At 38.2% G+C, this 19,300-nt stretch overlaps 1 protein-coding gene across 2 annotated transcripts in view; it reads right to left on the bottom strand.

Moving 5' to 3' along the window:
- The window catches only part of TEX10 (testis expressed 10), a 60,951-nt gene extending 42,122 nt beyond the window's left edge, over nt 1–18,829 (bottom strand). The window contains exons 1-6 of one of the 2 annotated variants that reach the window (XM_036854594.1): nt 18,637–18,813; nt 15,113–15,301; nt 13,416–13,655; nt 12,943–13,127; nt 12,307–12,550; nt 7,596–7,708 (exon numbers count right to left, since the gene is read on the bottom strand). In XM_036854594.1, the coding sequence (XP_036710489.1) occupies nt 7,596–7,708; nt 12,307–12,550; nt 12,943–13,127; nt 13,416–13,655; nt 15,113–15,292 (962 nt within the window). In that variant the 5' untranslated portion in view covers nt 15,293–15,301; nt 18,637–18,813. Of the gene's footprint in view, nt 1–7,595; nt 7,709–12,306; nt 12,551–12,942; nt 13,656–15,112; nt 15,302–18,636 lie in introns of both variants that reach the window. The other variant, XM_036854593.1, reaches the window with a different exon arrangement.
- Between the last annotated feature and the right edge of the window lie 471 nt (nt 18,830–19,300).

Consider the following 19,300-nt stretch of genomic DNA (forward strand, 5'->3'; position numbering starts at 1 on the left):
GACAAATGAGCCTAAGAAAGTAAAATGGGACCAGATAACAAAGAGTTGAAGGCTAAGGACACTAAAATCAACTCTGCAGGCACAGGAGTAACATGGTTGAAAAGTTGTTTCAGATGGATAATTCTGCGGATGGAAAAGAAAAAATCAGAGTTACAAGACTTTAAACAAAGAAGCAGTTGTATGTCTATTTGAGCAATACAGGCAAGACATGACAAGTGCAAGAACCAATGTTGGTACAGACTGGGAGAAAGGGGGACATTTAGGAAGAATAAAAATTAGCTGGATTTGAAGTCTGGTTAAATGTATACATGTATGTGAGTTTTGGGATGATGAGGATTGGAAGAATCGACGGTTCTAGCACTGCTGACTGGTAAATGGAGATGAAGTAGCAGAGAGGAGCAAATATACAGTAAATAAATTCTACTTTTAACATGTTGAGCTTAAAGTGTCTCTGGTATAAATCCAGGCAGAGACGGCCATCAAACAACTCAATGTATAAGTCTGACACTGGAGGGAGGAGTCTGAGCTATTTAAACAGAAATTACCCACGTGACCACTCCTAACTACAAAGAAAGTTAGGAAATCTAGTTTTTATTTTGTGTAGTCATATGTCCAGCTAAAAACTGGAAATTCCATCACTAAGAGAGGGGAGAATGAATGAAAGCTGAGACAGACCACTAGCAATCTATACCACAAATCCAAAATTACCAGTAGGTTCTTTGCCAAACTGCTCAGCACCCAAAACCAAGGCATATTTTACACTGACTAGACCACACAAAAACTCAATTGCAACATTTCTTCAACAAAGGTAGAGAGCTTTCCAAGATATACCTAAGTTTACCTCAAGCAACATAATCTATTACTGTCTGGAAGGTCTCAGTCGACACTGCAAACTTGGGAGAATTCATCCTGCTCCTCCAATAATTTATACAAAATTTTAAAGTCTAAATAAACCGACCACCAATTCTATAAGGGAGGCAGGCCACTGGGGAAACTCTCATTTTCAATGACACAGCAGGTAATTAGAACTAATCCCCTTCCTGAAAATAACTTTAAAAGCTGGATGAAATAGTTTTTAACAACTCAAAAGCATTCAAGAGCTAACAAGATAATGAACATTTACTGGGTCCCCAAATCTAAAATAAAGCAAGACCTGAAGGCAACTGCCAATTTCAAAGAAAAGGCTGGAAAAATGAAGTAACCTTTTAGAGGCCTCACAGGGAAAAGTCTTAAACAAAGCCCAGGACCTGCCAAACATGGGGACTTTCGTATATTATCCCTACTTCAAGCTGGACCCTTAAGGGCCTCCCTTCCAGGGTAAAGGTGAACTGGAAGTAAAAACAGCTCTTACATAAAACTTAATCCCAGTTTTGCATCATCTCAGCAGCCAAAGTAACAATTTTTCCCAACTAGATCTATAGAGTCAACGCAATTCCAATCAAAATCCCAGCAAGTTATTTTGTAGTTATCGACAAATTGATTCTAAAGTTTATACAGAAAGACAAAAACCTAGACTACCCAAAACTGAAGCAGAACAAAGTAGGAGGACTCATACTACTCAATTTCAAGACTTACTATACAACTACAGTAATCAAGACAGCATAGTATTGGTGAAAGAACAGACAAACACAGGTTAATGGAACAGCTCTAAAATAGGCCTACAAAGTATAGTCAACTGATGATCTTAGACAAAGGAGCAGAAGCAACCCAATGGAGAAAGGATAGTCTTTTCAACAAAAGATGCTGGAATAACTGCACAGAAAGTCTAAAACTGAAAAATAAAAACAGAAAACAAATTCAACAAATATATGTTTGAATACAACTGAACAAAACTAAAAAATTAAAACCTGGAAGATATGAGATAAAGACAAGAGAAATAGGTAGAAAATTCAGTAAGCAGGTCTAACATACATTCAATTAGAGTCTTTAAAGGAAAGGAGAAAAATGGCACTACAGCAATTTCTCACCTGTGGTCTATTAAATGTGCAATAGCATCATCATGCTTTAAAAAAAATGTACATACCTTAATTAAAAAATACGTTATTGGTAAAAAATGCTAACCACCATCTGAGCCTTCAGTGAGCCACAGTAGTAACATCAAAGATCACTGATGACAGATCACTATAACAAATATAATAATAATGAAAAAGTTTGAAATATTCCAAGAATTACCAAAATGTGACAGAGAGACATGAATGAAGTGAGCAAATGCTGTTAGAAAAATGACGCCAACAGACTTGCTCAATGCAGGGTTGCCGCAAACCTTCAATTTATAAAAAATTATGCACTATCTGCCAAGGGCAAAGAAGCAAAACAAAATAAAACGAGGTATGCTTGTACAATACATTCAACAAATTTCTTTGTACTAAGTAACCTTCTATACTGTCCCAGATGATCTTTTCTTTTAGCCTTAACAAACATTTCTGTTCAATTACAGGAAGCCCAGATTTCTTCTATAGATGAAACTGCAAGTCAATTTCCTTTTGATTTCAGCTTAAGTACAGTTAACCCTTGGACAACATGGATCTGAACTGCGTGAGACCACCTATACACAGATTTTTTTCAATAAATACGAACTACAGTACTATACAATCCCCAGTTGGTTGAATATGAGGATGTGGAACCAAGGATATGAAGGGCTGTAAAGTTCTATGTGGATTTTCCACTGCACAGAGGGTCAGCACCCCAACCCCAGAGCTGTTCAAGGGTCGACTGTGCTCAATTCCTACTGCACCGTCTTTCTCTGGGGCTTATTCTATCCTCGGGTTCCCACAAAGAATCTACTTGTTAGTACATTTTTCTAAAATGTAATCATTCACATACTGTCTGAACTATTATTTACCCGCTGTTTCTTTAATATAGCTCACTTTTTAAAAACAAGTATTTCTAAAAGAAACTTTCTATCACTACCATAAAGAGAAAATCAGCCTCTCCCAATACACTTTGCAATAGATTCCGAACCACCCAGCCACCATTTAGTTAATCTCAACTTGCTAAATCAATCAAAGCTCTCCAATCCCTCTGAAAAAATAATTTTCCCAGCACACTGGAAAATCTTCCCAACTATTAGGCTACTCTAGTCAGCAGTGAACTTTTCCCTCTCACAAGCTGATTTGTAAGCCAAAGGCAAGACTTAGCTGTTATCTGTTCCCAGCACATATTAGAATTACCTCATTAGAATAATCACCGTATAAACTAATAAAGGATGAGTACAAGAAGAAAGCTTTCTTAAAGACCACTCAACTACACTGAATTTTTAAAATGTCCCTATTTTCAGTAATGCCAAAGTTATAACCTTTGATACACACAAAAAAAATTGAAAGCAGGGATTTGGAGACCAATATTCATAGCAGCATAATTCAAAATAGCCAAAAGGTAGAAACCACCCAAATGTCCATTGACAGATGAATAGATAAAATATGATATATACATACAATGGAAGATTTAGCCTTAAAAAGTAATGAAAACGTGGAAGCAACCAAGAGGTTCTTCAGTAGGTGAATGGATAAACACATCCATATAATGGAATATTATTTAGCACTAAAAAGAAATGAGCTATCAAACCATGAAAAAAACATGGGGGAAGGTAGGATGAATAGGCAAAGCACAGAGGATTTTTAGGACAGTGAAAATATCATGTATGATACTATAATGGCGGGTACGTGTCATTACACATTTGTCAAAACTCACAGCATGTACAACACCAAGAGTGAACCCTAACATAAACTATGGACTTTGAGTGTTAATGATGCGTCAACTTAGGTTCATAGATTACAACACATATGTAACTGTGGGGTGGGACGCCAACAACGAGGGAGGCTATGCATCTGTGGGGGCAGGAGTACAGTATATGAGAACTTTATTCTTTCTGTTCAATTTTACTATGAATCTAAAACTGCTCTAAAAAATAAACTCCACTTAAAAAAAAAAAAAAAGGAATGAAATGCTAGTAGTGCTACAACATGAATAAACCTTGAGATATCATGGTAAGAGAAATTAAGCCAGACACAAAACAATATTGTATGATTCTACTGACAAGAGGCACCTAAAAAAGTCAAATTAATAGAAGCAAAAAAGTAGAAGAGTGGTTCCCAGGAGCTGGGGGAAGGGGAGCATGGGGAGTTACTGCTTAACATGTACTGAGTTTCAGTTTGGGAACATGAAAAAGTTCCAGAGATGGATGGTGGTGATGGTTGCACAACAATGGGAATGTATTTAATGCCACTCAACTATACAATTAAAAATGGTTAAAATGCTAAATTTTACATTATATATATTTTACCACAATAATAATTAACATCCTTTGTAACTCTGCATTTCAACCTAAGATTTAAAAAATTTAGACATCAGGTCAAATATTAACTGGGAGTACACGAGTAAGTATGAAGACCACTGGCCTAGACCATTGTTGGCTCCCCTAACTTTAACCCGTGTTGCCCTCCACAGGCTATCTGCTAAATATTCAATGCACTTCCTTATGGAAGTATTTTGGCCAACTCAATACAATAGCAGCCTGTGGTCCCTAAAAACAAATCACTGGGGAAATTTACGAAGAATAAATTATACTGCCAATTCACTTTTGTTAAAAATTCCACAATTTCACCACCTCGGCCTCTTCATATCCTTTTTTTCACCTTTTGTATCTTGGCACAAACCACTTCATCAGGGCAGCATTCCCTAGGACTCTACTCCCCCCATGAAAGAGTAGGACCAGCTTCTTATCATATACTCTTACATTACCCTACATTCTTTTTCACTGATCTTCTCACAGTTGGTCACTGAAAAGAATCATAGAAATAAAGTCTCCCTCACTAGACTGTACTCCATGAGAACTGGCTTACCTATCTCCTTTTCCACTAAATGCTCAGCACCTGGTATAGTAACTGCCTTAAACATATTAAGTGTCCAGTAAAGTGAATAATGACAGTATACCCATATACTCTTGAATAATTTACTTACATTTAATGGTCTACCAAATTCCAAACATCCTAACCATTATTTAATCTCATTTTGATGAAAATTATATCTGAAACCTCTTACTGGACAAAATATACACACATACAATTCTATTCACGAGTTCAAGGATATTCTGAAGCTTATCCACACACCTGATTAAAAACTTTTGCTTTAGTAAGAAAATTGTATCTGGAAGAAACAAACCCTAACAACCTACTTGCTCAACAAAGTATCTCCCTATTTGATTCTCTGTCCCCTCCAACTCCAGAAACTCTAAATTAATATTCCTAAAACATGGTTTTGATCCAACCAATAGTCTTCAAGGCCAAAAGGATCAAGGATGAAAGATAAATGAAGTTCAGAGACAAGAAATGACTTTCAGTATCAAGGCTAGTCAACAGCAGAAACCAGATTTGACCCAGATCGGTCCCATGTTCTCCATTACCTAACCCTACAGCTTTCTCATATGCTATCTCCTCCAGTTAGTGTAATCTATCCTCCCTTGCTTCACTTCTGCCTGCTAAAATCATATCCATGCTCAAATACTACCCTCTAACACAGCTTTGTCTGTTTATCCTAACAAGGATGTCTCTTCCTATGAATTCCTACAGCACTTCTTAATTGTAAAGTCCTAATGACACTTACATACGCCTTGTGTTAAATATGTAAATTCACTTTTTCTCCTGCAAGTTATTGAGCTATTATTGTTTCTCAGCTTCAAAACCACCCTTCTACACTCTGCTTTGTGATCCTGGAACTGAGCCACATTTTTTCCTTTACAGCTGGCTTCTTGTTAGGCTCTGCCAATAAGGGAGTACTAGAGACTGGAAAGCTATAAGAGGAAAATGGGACACTTTCCTTTCTGTTTGCTTCCTAGTCCTACTTTTGCTTCCCTTTGCCACCAGTGCAACCCAACAACTCTTCTAGAAGCCAGCAGCAGTTCATTCTAGTAGTCACAGTTGGTTCCACTTTGTGGTTTTTCTGACACAGAACCAGCATCATCATGCCCCTAGAAACACCAGCACCAGCCAGCCAGAACCGCTGTTGCCAAATCCTGGACCCCTGCCCCACAGGGCCCCTCTTGTGCTCTCAAAGACATTAGCACCAGCTGAGCACCAACCCCTTCCTAGAGGTCTGAGCTTTGGCTCCAGACAGACTTTCCTCCAAACTTCTTCCCCTCTTCTCTTTGTTCTCCCAATCTAGAGGCAGTAGCCGCTTCCTGTAGGTGCTACCTCCACAATACCTTACTGTTCCCTTTCGTCTTTCCACTTCTTTAATACCTAGTTAAAAACTGTTTGTATTAAATTCTCTGTTAAAATCACTGGTGTGATTTCCATCTCCTGACTAGACCATGACACATACTTTTATCAATTTTAAGACTCTGTACCGATTTTAGCAATTTATGAAATCACTTAAGAGAACAAGGAGTTTACCTTAAGACATCTGATTATCTGTCATAATACTTTGCAACCAAAATAATTATTTAGTGAATGAATGAAAAGTTCATCTGCCTACAATAGACTTACCACTAGACTTATCACTTCTGAGCATATCCTCTGAACTCTGCTCCATGAGCCTGATTCTCCACATAGTTTCTTTCTTTTGATAAATTTAAGAACCTTCTGACAGACTTCAAGATCCCTTCAAGTGTTTGCTCATGGTGGGGAACTGCACCTTTCGTGTTCTAGCTTGTATCTGTTTGTCAATTTTTTTTTTTTTTAAGAAACCTGTAGACTATTTTTTTTAATTTCTTTATCTTATTTATTTTTGGCTGCATTGGCTCTTCGTTGCTGTGCGCAGGCTTTCTCTAGATGCAGTGAGCGGGAGCTACTCTTCGTTGCGGTGCGAGGGCTTTTTTATTACGGTGGCTTCTCTTGTTGCGGAGCATGGGCTCTAGGTGCGCGGGCTTCAGTAGTTGCGGCACACAGGTTCTAGAGCGCAGGCTCAGTAGTTGTGGCGCACGGGCTTAGTTGCTCCGCGGCATGTGGGATCTTCCCGGACCAGGGCTCAAACCCGTGTCCCCTACATGGGCAGGCGGATTCTTAACCACTGCGCCACCAGGGAAGCCCTGCTTGTCAAATTTTACTAGACAATTTGTTTTTACATTTATCTGCTCTCACTTGAGGTAAACATTTTAAATAACTTCCAGGCTTACATTTTTTTTTAAACTCCATCTTCTAATCCATAAATTTATTTTAGAAAAGAGAACTGTTTTTCTCCAATTATCCCTCTTTCTTCAGGATACTGATATTAGTTTCATTACCAGTTTCCTCATGTACAAATGAACTAATGACCTTTAAGATACTCTCTCACCTAAAAATTCAATAATTACATAGTACCTCTCACAAATAAATCACCCACCTCGGCAAATTTTATTAAATTCATATCTACATAATTTGATACCTGACACTCATTTAGCACAAAACATTCACTTTAAAGATTAAAAAAATAAAAATGAAAGTAAGTAAAATTGGAAGTCCCAGGGCTTAAAGTGACTTGCTCAAGATCAGCCATACTACTGCTTTTATCTCTATTTGACAAAATCTAGACAAAAACACCTCACAGTATAGAAAGTTCCAGTTTAAGGTTAATTATTTTCTGATAATTTTAGGTTAACCAGTGGAAAAGAATGGCAGTACCTTTTGTTTGTCTCTTTCCTTCTGTGCTTGGTTATTTCTTTTAAGGCATATGGAAAATTACTCATGAAATGGCGTTTGAAATCAGTAAGATAATTCTTTCGAAGCCATGACTCCTAGTAAAATAAGCAAAGATTAGAAAATCTATAAGAAACAATAACTTAAAATGACAAATAAGACTTTAAGCAGAAATCTAACAACTTGTCAATATTCAACTATAAATTTACCATTACAATACACGTTCTGCTAATGATACAATATGTAAATAAATCTTAAAGTCAGAATTAACTGTTAGGCCATCCAATTTTCATCTTTTTGGTGCTTTTATTTAGTTATTTTTACTTGCATTTTATCTGTTTAAAAAGGAGAAAAAAGGGAGAAAGTAAATAAGAGTTAAGAAAATTCTGAATCTGAACTAATATTTACAAAATATACAAGAAAGTCTTCAACCTAGTGTTCCACTTAACTGTAACTCCATTCCCTAGCAATTCTATTGCCCATTAAAGGTATTTAACACTTTCACAAAGCAATGCACTTCTCTAAAATTGCTCAGCAGTATTCGTCAATGTATCATTTTCTCCTACTTGAAACACTGTCTTAATTTCAGATTACAACACTCTTATTTCCTGCTATCCACAGAACCAATCATTCCATTTTGCCAGGGACTGAGGCGCTGCTTGGCTTGTGGGACTTGAGGTGCTAAAATAGCTAGTCACCCTACATCTCCTTAGTTACCTTCACTGGATTCTTCTCTTCTCCCCAACCTAAAAATGTGTACTTGACAACTTTTCTTGGACTTCTAACAGGCATCTTAAATTTAAAATGAATAAACTGAACTCTCCTCACAGGTAGTCACACCGTCATTTGAAGCGTAACATAGGGATCACCCTTGCTCCTCTTTTCTTCACTATGCACACCATCAGTCTTGTTGGCTTTATCAGAATCCAGCTGTTTCTCATCACTTCAACCACTAGCTACCATTCTACTCCAAGCCACCATTACCTCTTACCTAGATTACTATAACAGCCTCCCAATGGTCTCCTTGCTTTTCGTCTTGCTCCCCCTAAACACAATAATCTACATAGCAGCCAGGGTGATCTTTTAAAACATAAATCACACTTCAAAATAATACAGGAAAGGATAAAGGAAATAGGTGTGTATGCAGGGCAGGACTAGTCATCCATGGGATCAATGGTCTGAGTTTGGCCTCCAGTTTTGCTAGAGCTGGATAGTGAGTACGTGGGAGTTCATTAGTGTTTTATTTGTAAATTTGACATATTAAAGTTAAATAAACATAATTTAGATCATACCACTCCTCTGCTCAAACCCTCCAATGTCTTTTCACCACACTCAGGTTAAAATCCAAACTCTTTACCACAGGGTACCATATGATCTGGCTACTGTCACTTTTTCTCCCTCATCATCTACCATTTTCCTAGTACCTCACTTGCACAGGACTTCCTGCCATTCCTCAAATATGTCAAATTTGTTCTCACTTCAGGGATTTTCACTTGCTGTTCCCTGTGCCTAGAACGTCCTTCCCACAGGTCTTCACAAGACTTGGTCCTTCACTTCATTCAGTGACATTTAAATATCAAGAAAGCATTTCCTGACCTCCTATTTAAAATAGCTCCCCCCCACTGTTCCATCATATGTTCTCCCTTTACCCCACTTGCATCTTTATTCCTAGTAACAACATCACCTATTTGTTTACCATCCATCAACCCTACCAAGAGCTAAGTACTCACCTTGTCAGTCATGTTCATCTCTGTATTCCCAGAGCCTAGAACAGAACCTGGCACACTGCAGAGCAGTGCTATTCAAAAGACCTTTCTGCAATGATGGAGTTGTTCTGTATCTATGCTGTCCAGTACAGTAGCCACTGCCACCTGAAGCTACTGAGCACCTGAAATGTGGCTAGTGTTTACTGAGGAACTGAATTTTAATTAAAGACCCACATTTATACATGCTCAATAAATCTTTGACACATGATTGCATCTAACTTTTCTTCACAAATTCTAATCTTCATGGTAAAAAGACAACAATAATGAAACATTTGGACAAAAAGTAGCAAGCATTAAAATACAAAGCTAAGACACAACAAAATTTCTACAGTGTAAAATTATAATACTGACCTGAAGCTATTAATACAGGACACCAAAAACCAAAGTTAATTAAAAAGTTAATGTTAAATTGTATTTCATTTTTAAAACTAGCTATATATTAAGGATACACACAGTATATCAGAAATAAGCAACCTCAGTAAGGATCTGAGTACTCAACCACTGCAAATAAGATTTAATGTAACTTGAGATTTCTTTTCAAAGCAAAGATGAAAGATTTCAAATTCCTAAAAAGGTTTAAAAGAATACTACTTGGATAAAAATGAAATTTCTCAACTTTGCAGCAAAATACAAACACACTACATGCATTTAGCAAAACCTAAAAGTAAGTGGTCAGTGACCCTAAGGTTGCACCTAATACAGACGCCAATTTATCAATAGAAAACCTACACATTTTCTGAGAGAAAAGAGCTACAATTCAGCCTGTGGTACATAATTAGAATTTAAGACCAAGGAATGCCATTTCATTCCTCCTAAAGTTTGAGCTGTTACAGGTCACCCAATACCTTAACTACTAAGCTATAACTGAAGGTGAATGAGAGAGAGGAACTAACAGTGGGAATGGTAAAAAAAAAAAATAAACTAACGTGCATTTTAATGTCACCTGATATAACTAACATACATACTTATACTTTGTCTCTAAGATAATAGATCTTACCTTATCTAGTTATTATAGTTCGAAATAACAAATTTGCCAGGGTAAATCAGCGAATTCTACCAGTGGATGCTTTTAAATACTATTCCTATTTGAATTAACCACCTCGGTTTATTTCAGTTTTATACAGTATCCCAATTCAGTACTCTATATAACCTTCAACAGTCTAGGCAAACCAGTCTTCTGAATTTAGTATCCTATGTTAATGGACTGCTAATAAATATAGTCATGTTATAATACCACAGAATAGCTCTGAATATAGCTACTTTAAATATCCTTAAAATTAAGGCAGTGTTTAGATCCTTTGTCAGTATCATCTGAATGACAGTAGATGATCCAAAACTAGCACAATTAATGATTTTGCCTTTAGTCCTACCATTCTAATTACAAATACTATTACTAAAGCAATAATAAACATTAACCAGTGCCCATGAAAAAACAAACACCAAAATGCCTGGAATTTTATTTTTCAGCTTTCCAAAAATGAAAGAAAGCCTAGTACTTAAGATCACACTGAATATCATTACTTTTACTTCTTATCTTAGCCTTTCAGATGAAAATACAGCCATTCAAGACTCCAAATAATATATATATTTTCTAAGAAGCTTCATGCATTATTACTGTAACTAGCCTACGATCACAGATTAATTGCCATAAAGGAGAACAAGCTTCACTTTCATAAAATCATATACAATACCCCTAACCATGATCACTTTGCCAATTTATGCAATAAATCATAAAACAGGCTCAAAATTGTAATCAACAAAATGCCATCCTATCTGAGAAAGCAATTCATAAAACATCCCTACAGAATGATGGGTAATGGGTTAATAGTGATAGAGTAAGCTCTTAAAAGAAACACACACCTTAGTACAATTCTGTAATGCTTTTCAAGATTATGAAATACTATTACAATTTACCCCAGTCTATTTTATGTGTCTTACTAACTCGTGAGCTTGAATGAAATAAAAAGAACTAAATAAAACTAAAAAACTGCCTTGCCAGTTTCAGACGTATGCAGGCAACTTCAAGGATTCAAACCTGCCTTGTCAAGTCCTTGCAGAAACTCTTCTGTAAAACAGATGCTTCAAGCTTCAATATTGGTCCTGCAGCTACCCTTTTTAAGATTAACCACATTAATCCAGCACCAATTAATCTTAGAGCTTGTTCTTCCTTACTTGCTCCATGCACTATATATTATATTCACTACAACATAACAATTTAAAAAAGCCACCAACACTCAATTCTCCCCAAATAGGAGATAAATTTACGCATCAAGAAATATGTCTTTGCTATCAGCTTTCTAGCAAGAAACTGTCCTACGACTTGGAATTACTTAGGTTAACTTCACTCACACCATACCTACAACTACAGCTTACCTACAGTAAAGGTAACTTTAAGAAATGTTTTCTGATCTTACATCCTTTATCAAGAAAAAACAAAAAAGCATACACTAAGCAAATCTGTGTGTAGCTTCTTCCCTAAAACGTAGTAGTTTAAAAACTTCTCAGGGTTGATTATGAGATCTTCAGTTTGGTCCATTTCTTACCATAAACTTGGTAACATGGCACAAACTGGAAGAGACTACTTAATAAGTCACTTTTTAAATCCTGTAAGAGGTCTCCAGAAACTAGAATGTTCCTACATAATCAACCTGCCATAAACAATACATTGTAACACTATTGTGAATTACAGCTAATAAAAACAAATGAAATCAAGCACAGTTATGCATTTCGCTTAAAAATTTAAACATACAGATAATAAACTCGCAAAACTGTTTTAATTTGTAGTTTTGAGCAAATGTAAGAAATAAGTTTACAGTTAAACCCTGGGAATTTTTTGGAAAATGCATAACCAATTAGTAGTAATATGCTGATTTCTAATTTGTCATGATAAAAGGCATTACTCAGAAAATAAAGAACCTATTAGTTCTCACCAATTTATGGGTCTCATCATGCTGTTTAGAGAGTTTCCACAGAAGGGAAATAATGTTAAGAACTTGCTGCATAACCTGCAGAGGTTCTCGTTCTATACCATTTCCAACAGAAGCAGCTAGTTGTGGAGGCACAGCTTCAATCCAGCACTCAATTAGCAATGGAATTATTATCTCAATAAATCCTTTCAGGTTTTCAGTAGATGACAGGCCTTCATCCACACTGCCTAGTCCTCCAACCAGGTACCTAACAAGGAAAGGTAAGAATAAAAAAATTTTTTAATTTAATTAAAAAATATTATTCCTTTCTTAATTTAAACCTTAAAATATAAAGTACCAGCAAAATGAAGCACCATGAATTGATAATTACATTGATCAACACTAGGAAGAAAAACAGAATTCTAAGAAGACAAAGCCAAAAGACTATAATTTTTTACTTTTCATTAGGCTTTGCTACAAATGAGTAAATTAATATACTTTGAAATGACTCCTCCCATCAGTAAATAAAATCAAATTATGAGTAACTATATGAAACTACAGAAGACAACTGCATGTCTTCCCACCATTAGCCATCAACGGTCAGCAGTTATAATTCAATATAGGAAAACTGAGTGTGGACATAACTGAAATCCTTCTTACCGTAGCCTGAACTGTGAACTGACATTTGGCTGTGAACCCCCATTTTCATAAACCTGGATGTGTTGCTGGTCGTTGGCATGTTCCTTCCAGTTGATAAAAATGGAGTTGCTAGTGGCATGGGGATTTTCTTTTTGTTCCTGAAGTCCTTCACTTTCTCTCACCCTACTGGATCCATCTGCCAAGGCCTGAAGGAATTTACTGAGTCTCACTAAGACTTTCAGCCTCCACTGCTGAGAAGTGAGTCTCCGATTAGGATTTACAGAAAGTATCCAGGACTGGGATCTGTCTCTATTTACCAGTCCTTTGGACAGCTGCTGATGAGAAATAAGTTCTACAAAATTCTTAAGCAATATACTGCTACGGCCAGTAATTAGAGCTGGGTACTGTTCCAGCAGAATGTCCAAAACTTTTAAAGAGTCCTCCTGAATTCCTTCAGTAATGTGAGTCATGGCACTAGAGAGATGGGCACTTACCAAAGGAAAAAATGGAGAAATTTGTTCAGCTCGTATTTTGGGGGCCAGGAATTGAAGAAGTTGAACTGCTGCTAATCGTACATTAGCATCTTTATCTGTAAACACAGCAGTCACTTCACTTAATATGTTTGAAAGGTGTGCATCAATTATAAATGGGTATTGAGACAAAAGGTCTTTAAGTCCAAGAAGAGCACTTTGTTTAACCCCAGCATTGTAGTGATGCATCTGTGACAACAAATCCTATAAATAAAAATAAAAACACAAGCTTTAGGTATATACATATACATACACATTATATCGTTTTCAAATAAGCATGCTAACTAAAACTATGCTAATAAACTGACACTCCAGTGGGGGTGGGGGGTTGGAGACTGCTTTGGTAAGTATTTCTAAATGTTACTTTTAGAAAAATGAAGCTTTTGTTAAGATCAGAAAGTTTTATCTTTAGCATAGCTTTAGCTTAATAAAAGCATAATAACTTTCAGTCAGAATTTTCTCTTTTTGAAACTACGCAGGATTAGGCACACTATCATTTAAAATGACAGCAATCATCACCACCACTTAAAGACCTACTATGTACCAAATATGTATTTATACCTATATTCTACCTATTTTAAGTGGTCTTTCAGGGTGTCTGTGTATTTTAATCAGAGTACAACAATTGGCAATTTTATTTGTGGAATAATTTATATAATCTGTAAATAAACAATAACTTCAAATACCTTTTGACATTATTTAACCTTCAGAGATTAAAAAGCAAAACTAGAAAATGTATATTGTCACAAAGATTTGTTCACAAATGTTCATAACAGCATTATTCATAAGAGTCAAAAAGTGGGAACAACCAAATGCCCATCAACTGATGAGTGAAAAAATATGACATAGCCCTGCAGTGGAATACTATCTGACAATACAAAGGAATGAAGTACTGTTCTGATACATGCTACAACACAGATGAACCTCAAAAACATGCTAAGTGAAAGACCAGTAATAACAGACCACATTTCGTATGATTCCATTTATATGAATTGTCTAGAATAAGCAAATCTTTACAGATACATCAGTGTCTGTCTAGTGGGGGGAAGGAATGGAGAATGACTTCTAATAGGTATAAGGTTTCTTTCTGAAGTGACAAAAATGTTCTGAAACTGGATTATTGTGATAGTAGCATAACAATGTAAATACATTAAAAACCACTGAACTGTCCACTCTAAAATGATAAATTTTATTTTGTGTAAATTACATTTCAATAAAACTGTTAAATTTTTAAGCAAAACCACTGCTCAAATTTCAATTAACTTCACACACTCACTATGAGTCTGGAATAAACTACATACTATAAGGGTTCAAAAATGGATGAGACAGGATCCTATCTTAATGTGCTATAAAAACAGCTAAAAAACTGTCACATCAAAAACTTGATGCATCAAAAAGTTAAATACAGAAATGATTTCCAGATGACATATTAAATCATCAAATAAATATAAAAGGGAGAAATCACTTTGACTTTAGCTGAGCAAGTCTTTCTGGAGGAAGTGGGAAAGCTGCAGTGGCAACATCAGATTTGGGTTACAGATAAACTCCAAGCTTTAGCCATTAATAAACCCTAAGAGTTAAAACAACTTTTCACAAAAATATAACATCCTAGATGATTTCAAGGAAAATACTACTTTATCAAAATAATATTTACGATTTACCTTAATGTTAAGTTTTCTGTTGTTTGTTGGAAGTGTTCCATCCTCTTTGAGTTGGTCAGGCAAATGTATAGTCTTCGTTTTAAAGTTTGTAACAGTGGCATTTTCTAACCTGGGCTTCTTTTTACCAACTTTTAGTTTTACTTTTTGAAAATCATCTTGGCGTTTTCTTTTTTTGGTCATTCTTGAGTGCTATGATGAAAGAATTAATTTAAAAACAATCAATAAAGACAAAGATAAATTACCTTTATGAAGTAAAAAAAAAAAAAAATCAGTTTAGTCAAGAGATATTTTTGGCCATGGAATCTTTTGTCAAGCAATGTTCTAAACAGGACCTTTGGTTGGGCAATGTGCTAAATAGAAAACTTTTGTATACTTCAATTAATATATATACTTCAATAAAAAAAAAAAAACTTCTGAAAAATTTTTTGTGCCCGTAGGATGAGGGGGAGGCAGCACAGAGTTGCTATAGATACACCTTGCACGTGCGGGGAAGCTCCTGGCCCCCAGAAGCCCCCAAGAAACCCTAGCAAAACAAAGTCTGAAAACCAATGTTATTATTTAATGCAGCCTGTAATAGTTAGGAAAAGTTTCATGAACCTAAGCTGGGTGCTTGAAAATGGGTAAGATTCAGATATGCATCAAGGACAGTTAATGAGCATTTCATGAGCAAGGAAAACAGTATGGATCAGGAGTAGGGATAAGCCTGGTATAGGCAAAAATGAAAGTACCAGCATTGTGAACACCAGGAAAAGTTCAGACTAGATATAAACAGTAAACAAAAAAGCAGGAGAAAAATCAGTATAAAAGCAAATATAGTGTAACAAAGGAATAAGGAACAAAGACCAGCTAGGCCACTATTATAATAAATAACTCAGGTATAACCCTGTCATCCTGCACTTCCCCCTCTTCACCACATTCTTTCAACTTACATCCAAATCATCCCAATTACACACAAAATCTTTGATCTGTGCCTCCTACCCATTCCCAGGCCCCTTCTTAAGTCCTTTATCTCTACCCAAGACTGTTAACAGTTCCCCCACCAGAATCCTTGCCTTGTCTCTAGTGTCTACCCCATGGTCCATTTGGTAGAGAATCACCACGGGACTCTTTCTAAACACAGATCTGACCAAAGCTCAGGAGCTTTCAGCTGCTCCTTCTACTCGCTTACAGTAAAAACACCTTGGCTTGATGTATTCGGTCCTTCCTAACTTCCTCTCCAGCTTTATTTTTCCACAAACTAACCTCTATCTACAAAAGAGCCTCCTATACCTGGAACTAGCTCAGCGCTTCTTGAAGCCTTTTCCACACACTACAAAAATAATGAATTCTGCCTTGCACTGTACACCCACTGCAGTAGGTATCTCTGGAATAAATAAAACTTCTCCTGATCTGTCATAATTATCCTATCCCTAGCTATTTTTTTTAAGTTACAATGCTACACATGGGAGTCCAAAAAATTTGACTAAAATGAAGGTTTGCATTATTGTGAGATTAATAAAATGGCTGGTGCAAGACCAGACAGCTCAAATTCTAGGAATCCAGAAGCCAATCACCTATGACATTATATCCAAATTCACATGATTGCAAGGTTTTACTACATTAGAGCCCCGTGATCTAGGGTTTGGCTACACAGGTTAAGAGCAGATTCAAGACTCAGAGTGACTAGGTTCTTAACCAGACTCTCCCACTTTCTAGCCATCGTTAACCACCGTGCCTCAGTTTTTATCTACAAGACAGGGATAATAATAATGCTTACCTCATACAGTTGTTATGAGGTAGGATGAATGAGGAGCAAATGAGCTCATATCTGTAAAACACTCAGAACTGTGCCTGGCACACTTACAGATATGCTATAAGCACAAACATGTATATTTTCTTAGTCTCAGGACCAGTAAATACCAAGCATAATATTAGATGCACAACAGCTTTCAATTCTCACAAGACCATGTGAAGAAGGTGGTACTAAAACCATTTTAAAGACATAGCTCAGAAAGGTTTGTCAGTCCCTTATTAAGGAGTTGAAGAGGGATTCATAAACAAGACTGAACTCTGCAAAACCAACTTTATGTTATATATACTGGAACTCAGGTGAGGATTGGAAAAAGGTGGCAAAATGGCTTGCTTTATTTATCCCAATACTAAATTTTCATCCCACCCACACCTCTAGTTATTCTAGTGTAAAAAATGAGTAAGTAAAAACTAAGGCCCTAATACTCACCTGGTCTCTGTTAATTAAGCAAGCACATTTTGTGAGTTTTCCCTACAATTTTATTACTAGCTGGTACCAGAGATGAAAATAAATGGAACAAGACATTCAGAAAAATCGATCAATTAACCCTCCACCCCCCAATTCCCTGTGCTATCTTTAGTCACTAACTATCTGATCAGTGTCCAACATACAGTCTACTGTCAAGCTTATGCCATATTACCCACCACTTTGTATTAATCACTCTACCGTTCTCCCTCCGTTAGGAAAAGTGGGCTTATCGCCCCTTCATGACTCTTCAAGCTAGTAAGATTATTTTCATGGTACACAGAGAACATTTTTATACTAGGAATTAAAAGTTCTACAGCAACTTATGTTATTTTCGCTTAAAATAAAGATTTTTCGTAGTACAGCAAATCAAACAGTCCGACTAAGCCACTTTTATAGTAGCTGGTATCGAATAAGAAGATAGGAGGTCCAGCCTCAAGAGGCTGAGCTCTCACATCACTAGACCAGGTGCGCCTCAAAAGCTTTAAAACTGAATTTCATAAACTCCAGCTGCAGGCCTTCTAATTTCAACAAAAGGGAGATTCTAGCCTAACAGGATTTCGACCGAACCGAATCCCAGCTAGTTTGTCTGCCACCTCATTACCTTCCCCTGATTTCCAACTTCTTTCCCTTGCCAAAAAAAGAATCAAGAAAGCACACTGTACTCGGCCTATGGTAATTTCCTCTCCAACCCTTTACGCTCACGAGTTCCTCCAAATTCTACCTAGGGGGCCAATTGGAGGCACCAGACTACCCAAAAAACAAATACCACAGACTGGGGCGACTCGAGAGGACCGATGGACGGAACCGGTTTCATACTGATCGCTTAACCGTCCACACCTGGACGGCGAGAGCGCCGATTAGGAGACGGCTGCGCATCCCCACCCCCAGACTTTGGTCCCGCAACCCAGAAGTGAACACCCCGCGGTTTTAAGAAACTATCTTTCCTGCTCCTTCCGGGGACGGTGGTCAGGACCACAGTCGGGGAAGCGGGGTCCAATCAACGTACCCCGGCCTAAAAGTCTCCTAGACCCGAAACCGCGCGAACCCGCCCCGCCCAGTCACTTGAGGCGCTTCAAAAGCCCGCGGGGCGCCCCGCCCCCGCACAGCCCCTCTCCGCTCCGAGGCCCGGCTCTGCAGGGGCGCAGACTGGCCCCAGCCGGCCCTGCCCGCCTGGGCCGCGGACCGGGGGGCGACGGCCCCACGAGCCATTCCGCCTGCCGTCCCACGCCCCGGAGAGGGCCCGGCCAGACCGGCGGCGGCAGCTCACCTGAGGGCCCGGTCGGGACCGGGACACGGAGGCAGGTGGAGAGAGCGTCCGAGGAGGAGCCCACGGGGCGACGGCGTGCGCCACCAGCCTCAGGCTTTCGGTCCCGGAGCGTGTTTTAAAATCTCCTCGTCTTCACGCGGCGGCGTCTCCTTCCGCCGCCCGGAAATCAGGGCCCCTCCCCCGCCGCGCCGCGCTCACGTGACCGCAGCCCGCAGCCGCGCGCAGCCGGGGAGGCGGGAGCGGGAGCGGTAGGCCCCGCCCACGGAGGAGGGGGCCGCCGCCGGAAGGCCCCCGCGCTCTGGGAAGCCGACAGAGGAGAGCGCCTGGTCCAAGGACAAAGCTTGGCTCTAAGTCCAGACCTGAGCTTCCCGGGCGGCGTGCGTTTCTGGGGGGGTGTCGCCCTGGTACAGCTAGTTGGGAGCATGCCTTTTCTCTCCTCGCTAGACCACTGTTATTCAGACCTGGAGACATTCAAAGATGAGTATAAGTTGAACTGAATTGAGAAAGAGAAAAGTTTAGGACTGCAAGGACCTTAGAATTCCCTTTAACCTGGATGGAGCAATTAAGAATTAGTTGACGACAGAGGGCAAAATACACCTGGTAGCTGGAGCCAGAAAGTCTTAGGTGAGGATTTTCCCTAATATTTCAGTCTCTCAGCACTGAG

Source organism: Balaenoptera musculus, chromosome 6 (genome assembly GCF_009873245.2).
Source record: "Balaenoptera musculus isolate JJ_BM4_2016_0621 chromosome 6, mBalMus1.pri.v3, whole genome shotgun sequence".
Lineage (NCBI taxonomy): Eukaryota > Metazoa > Chordata > Mammalia > Artiodactyla > Balaenopteridae > Balaenoptera > Balaenoptera musculus.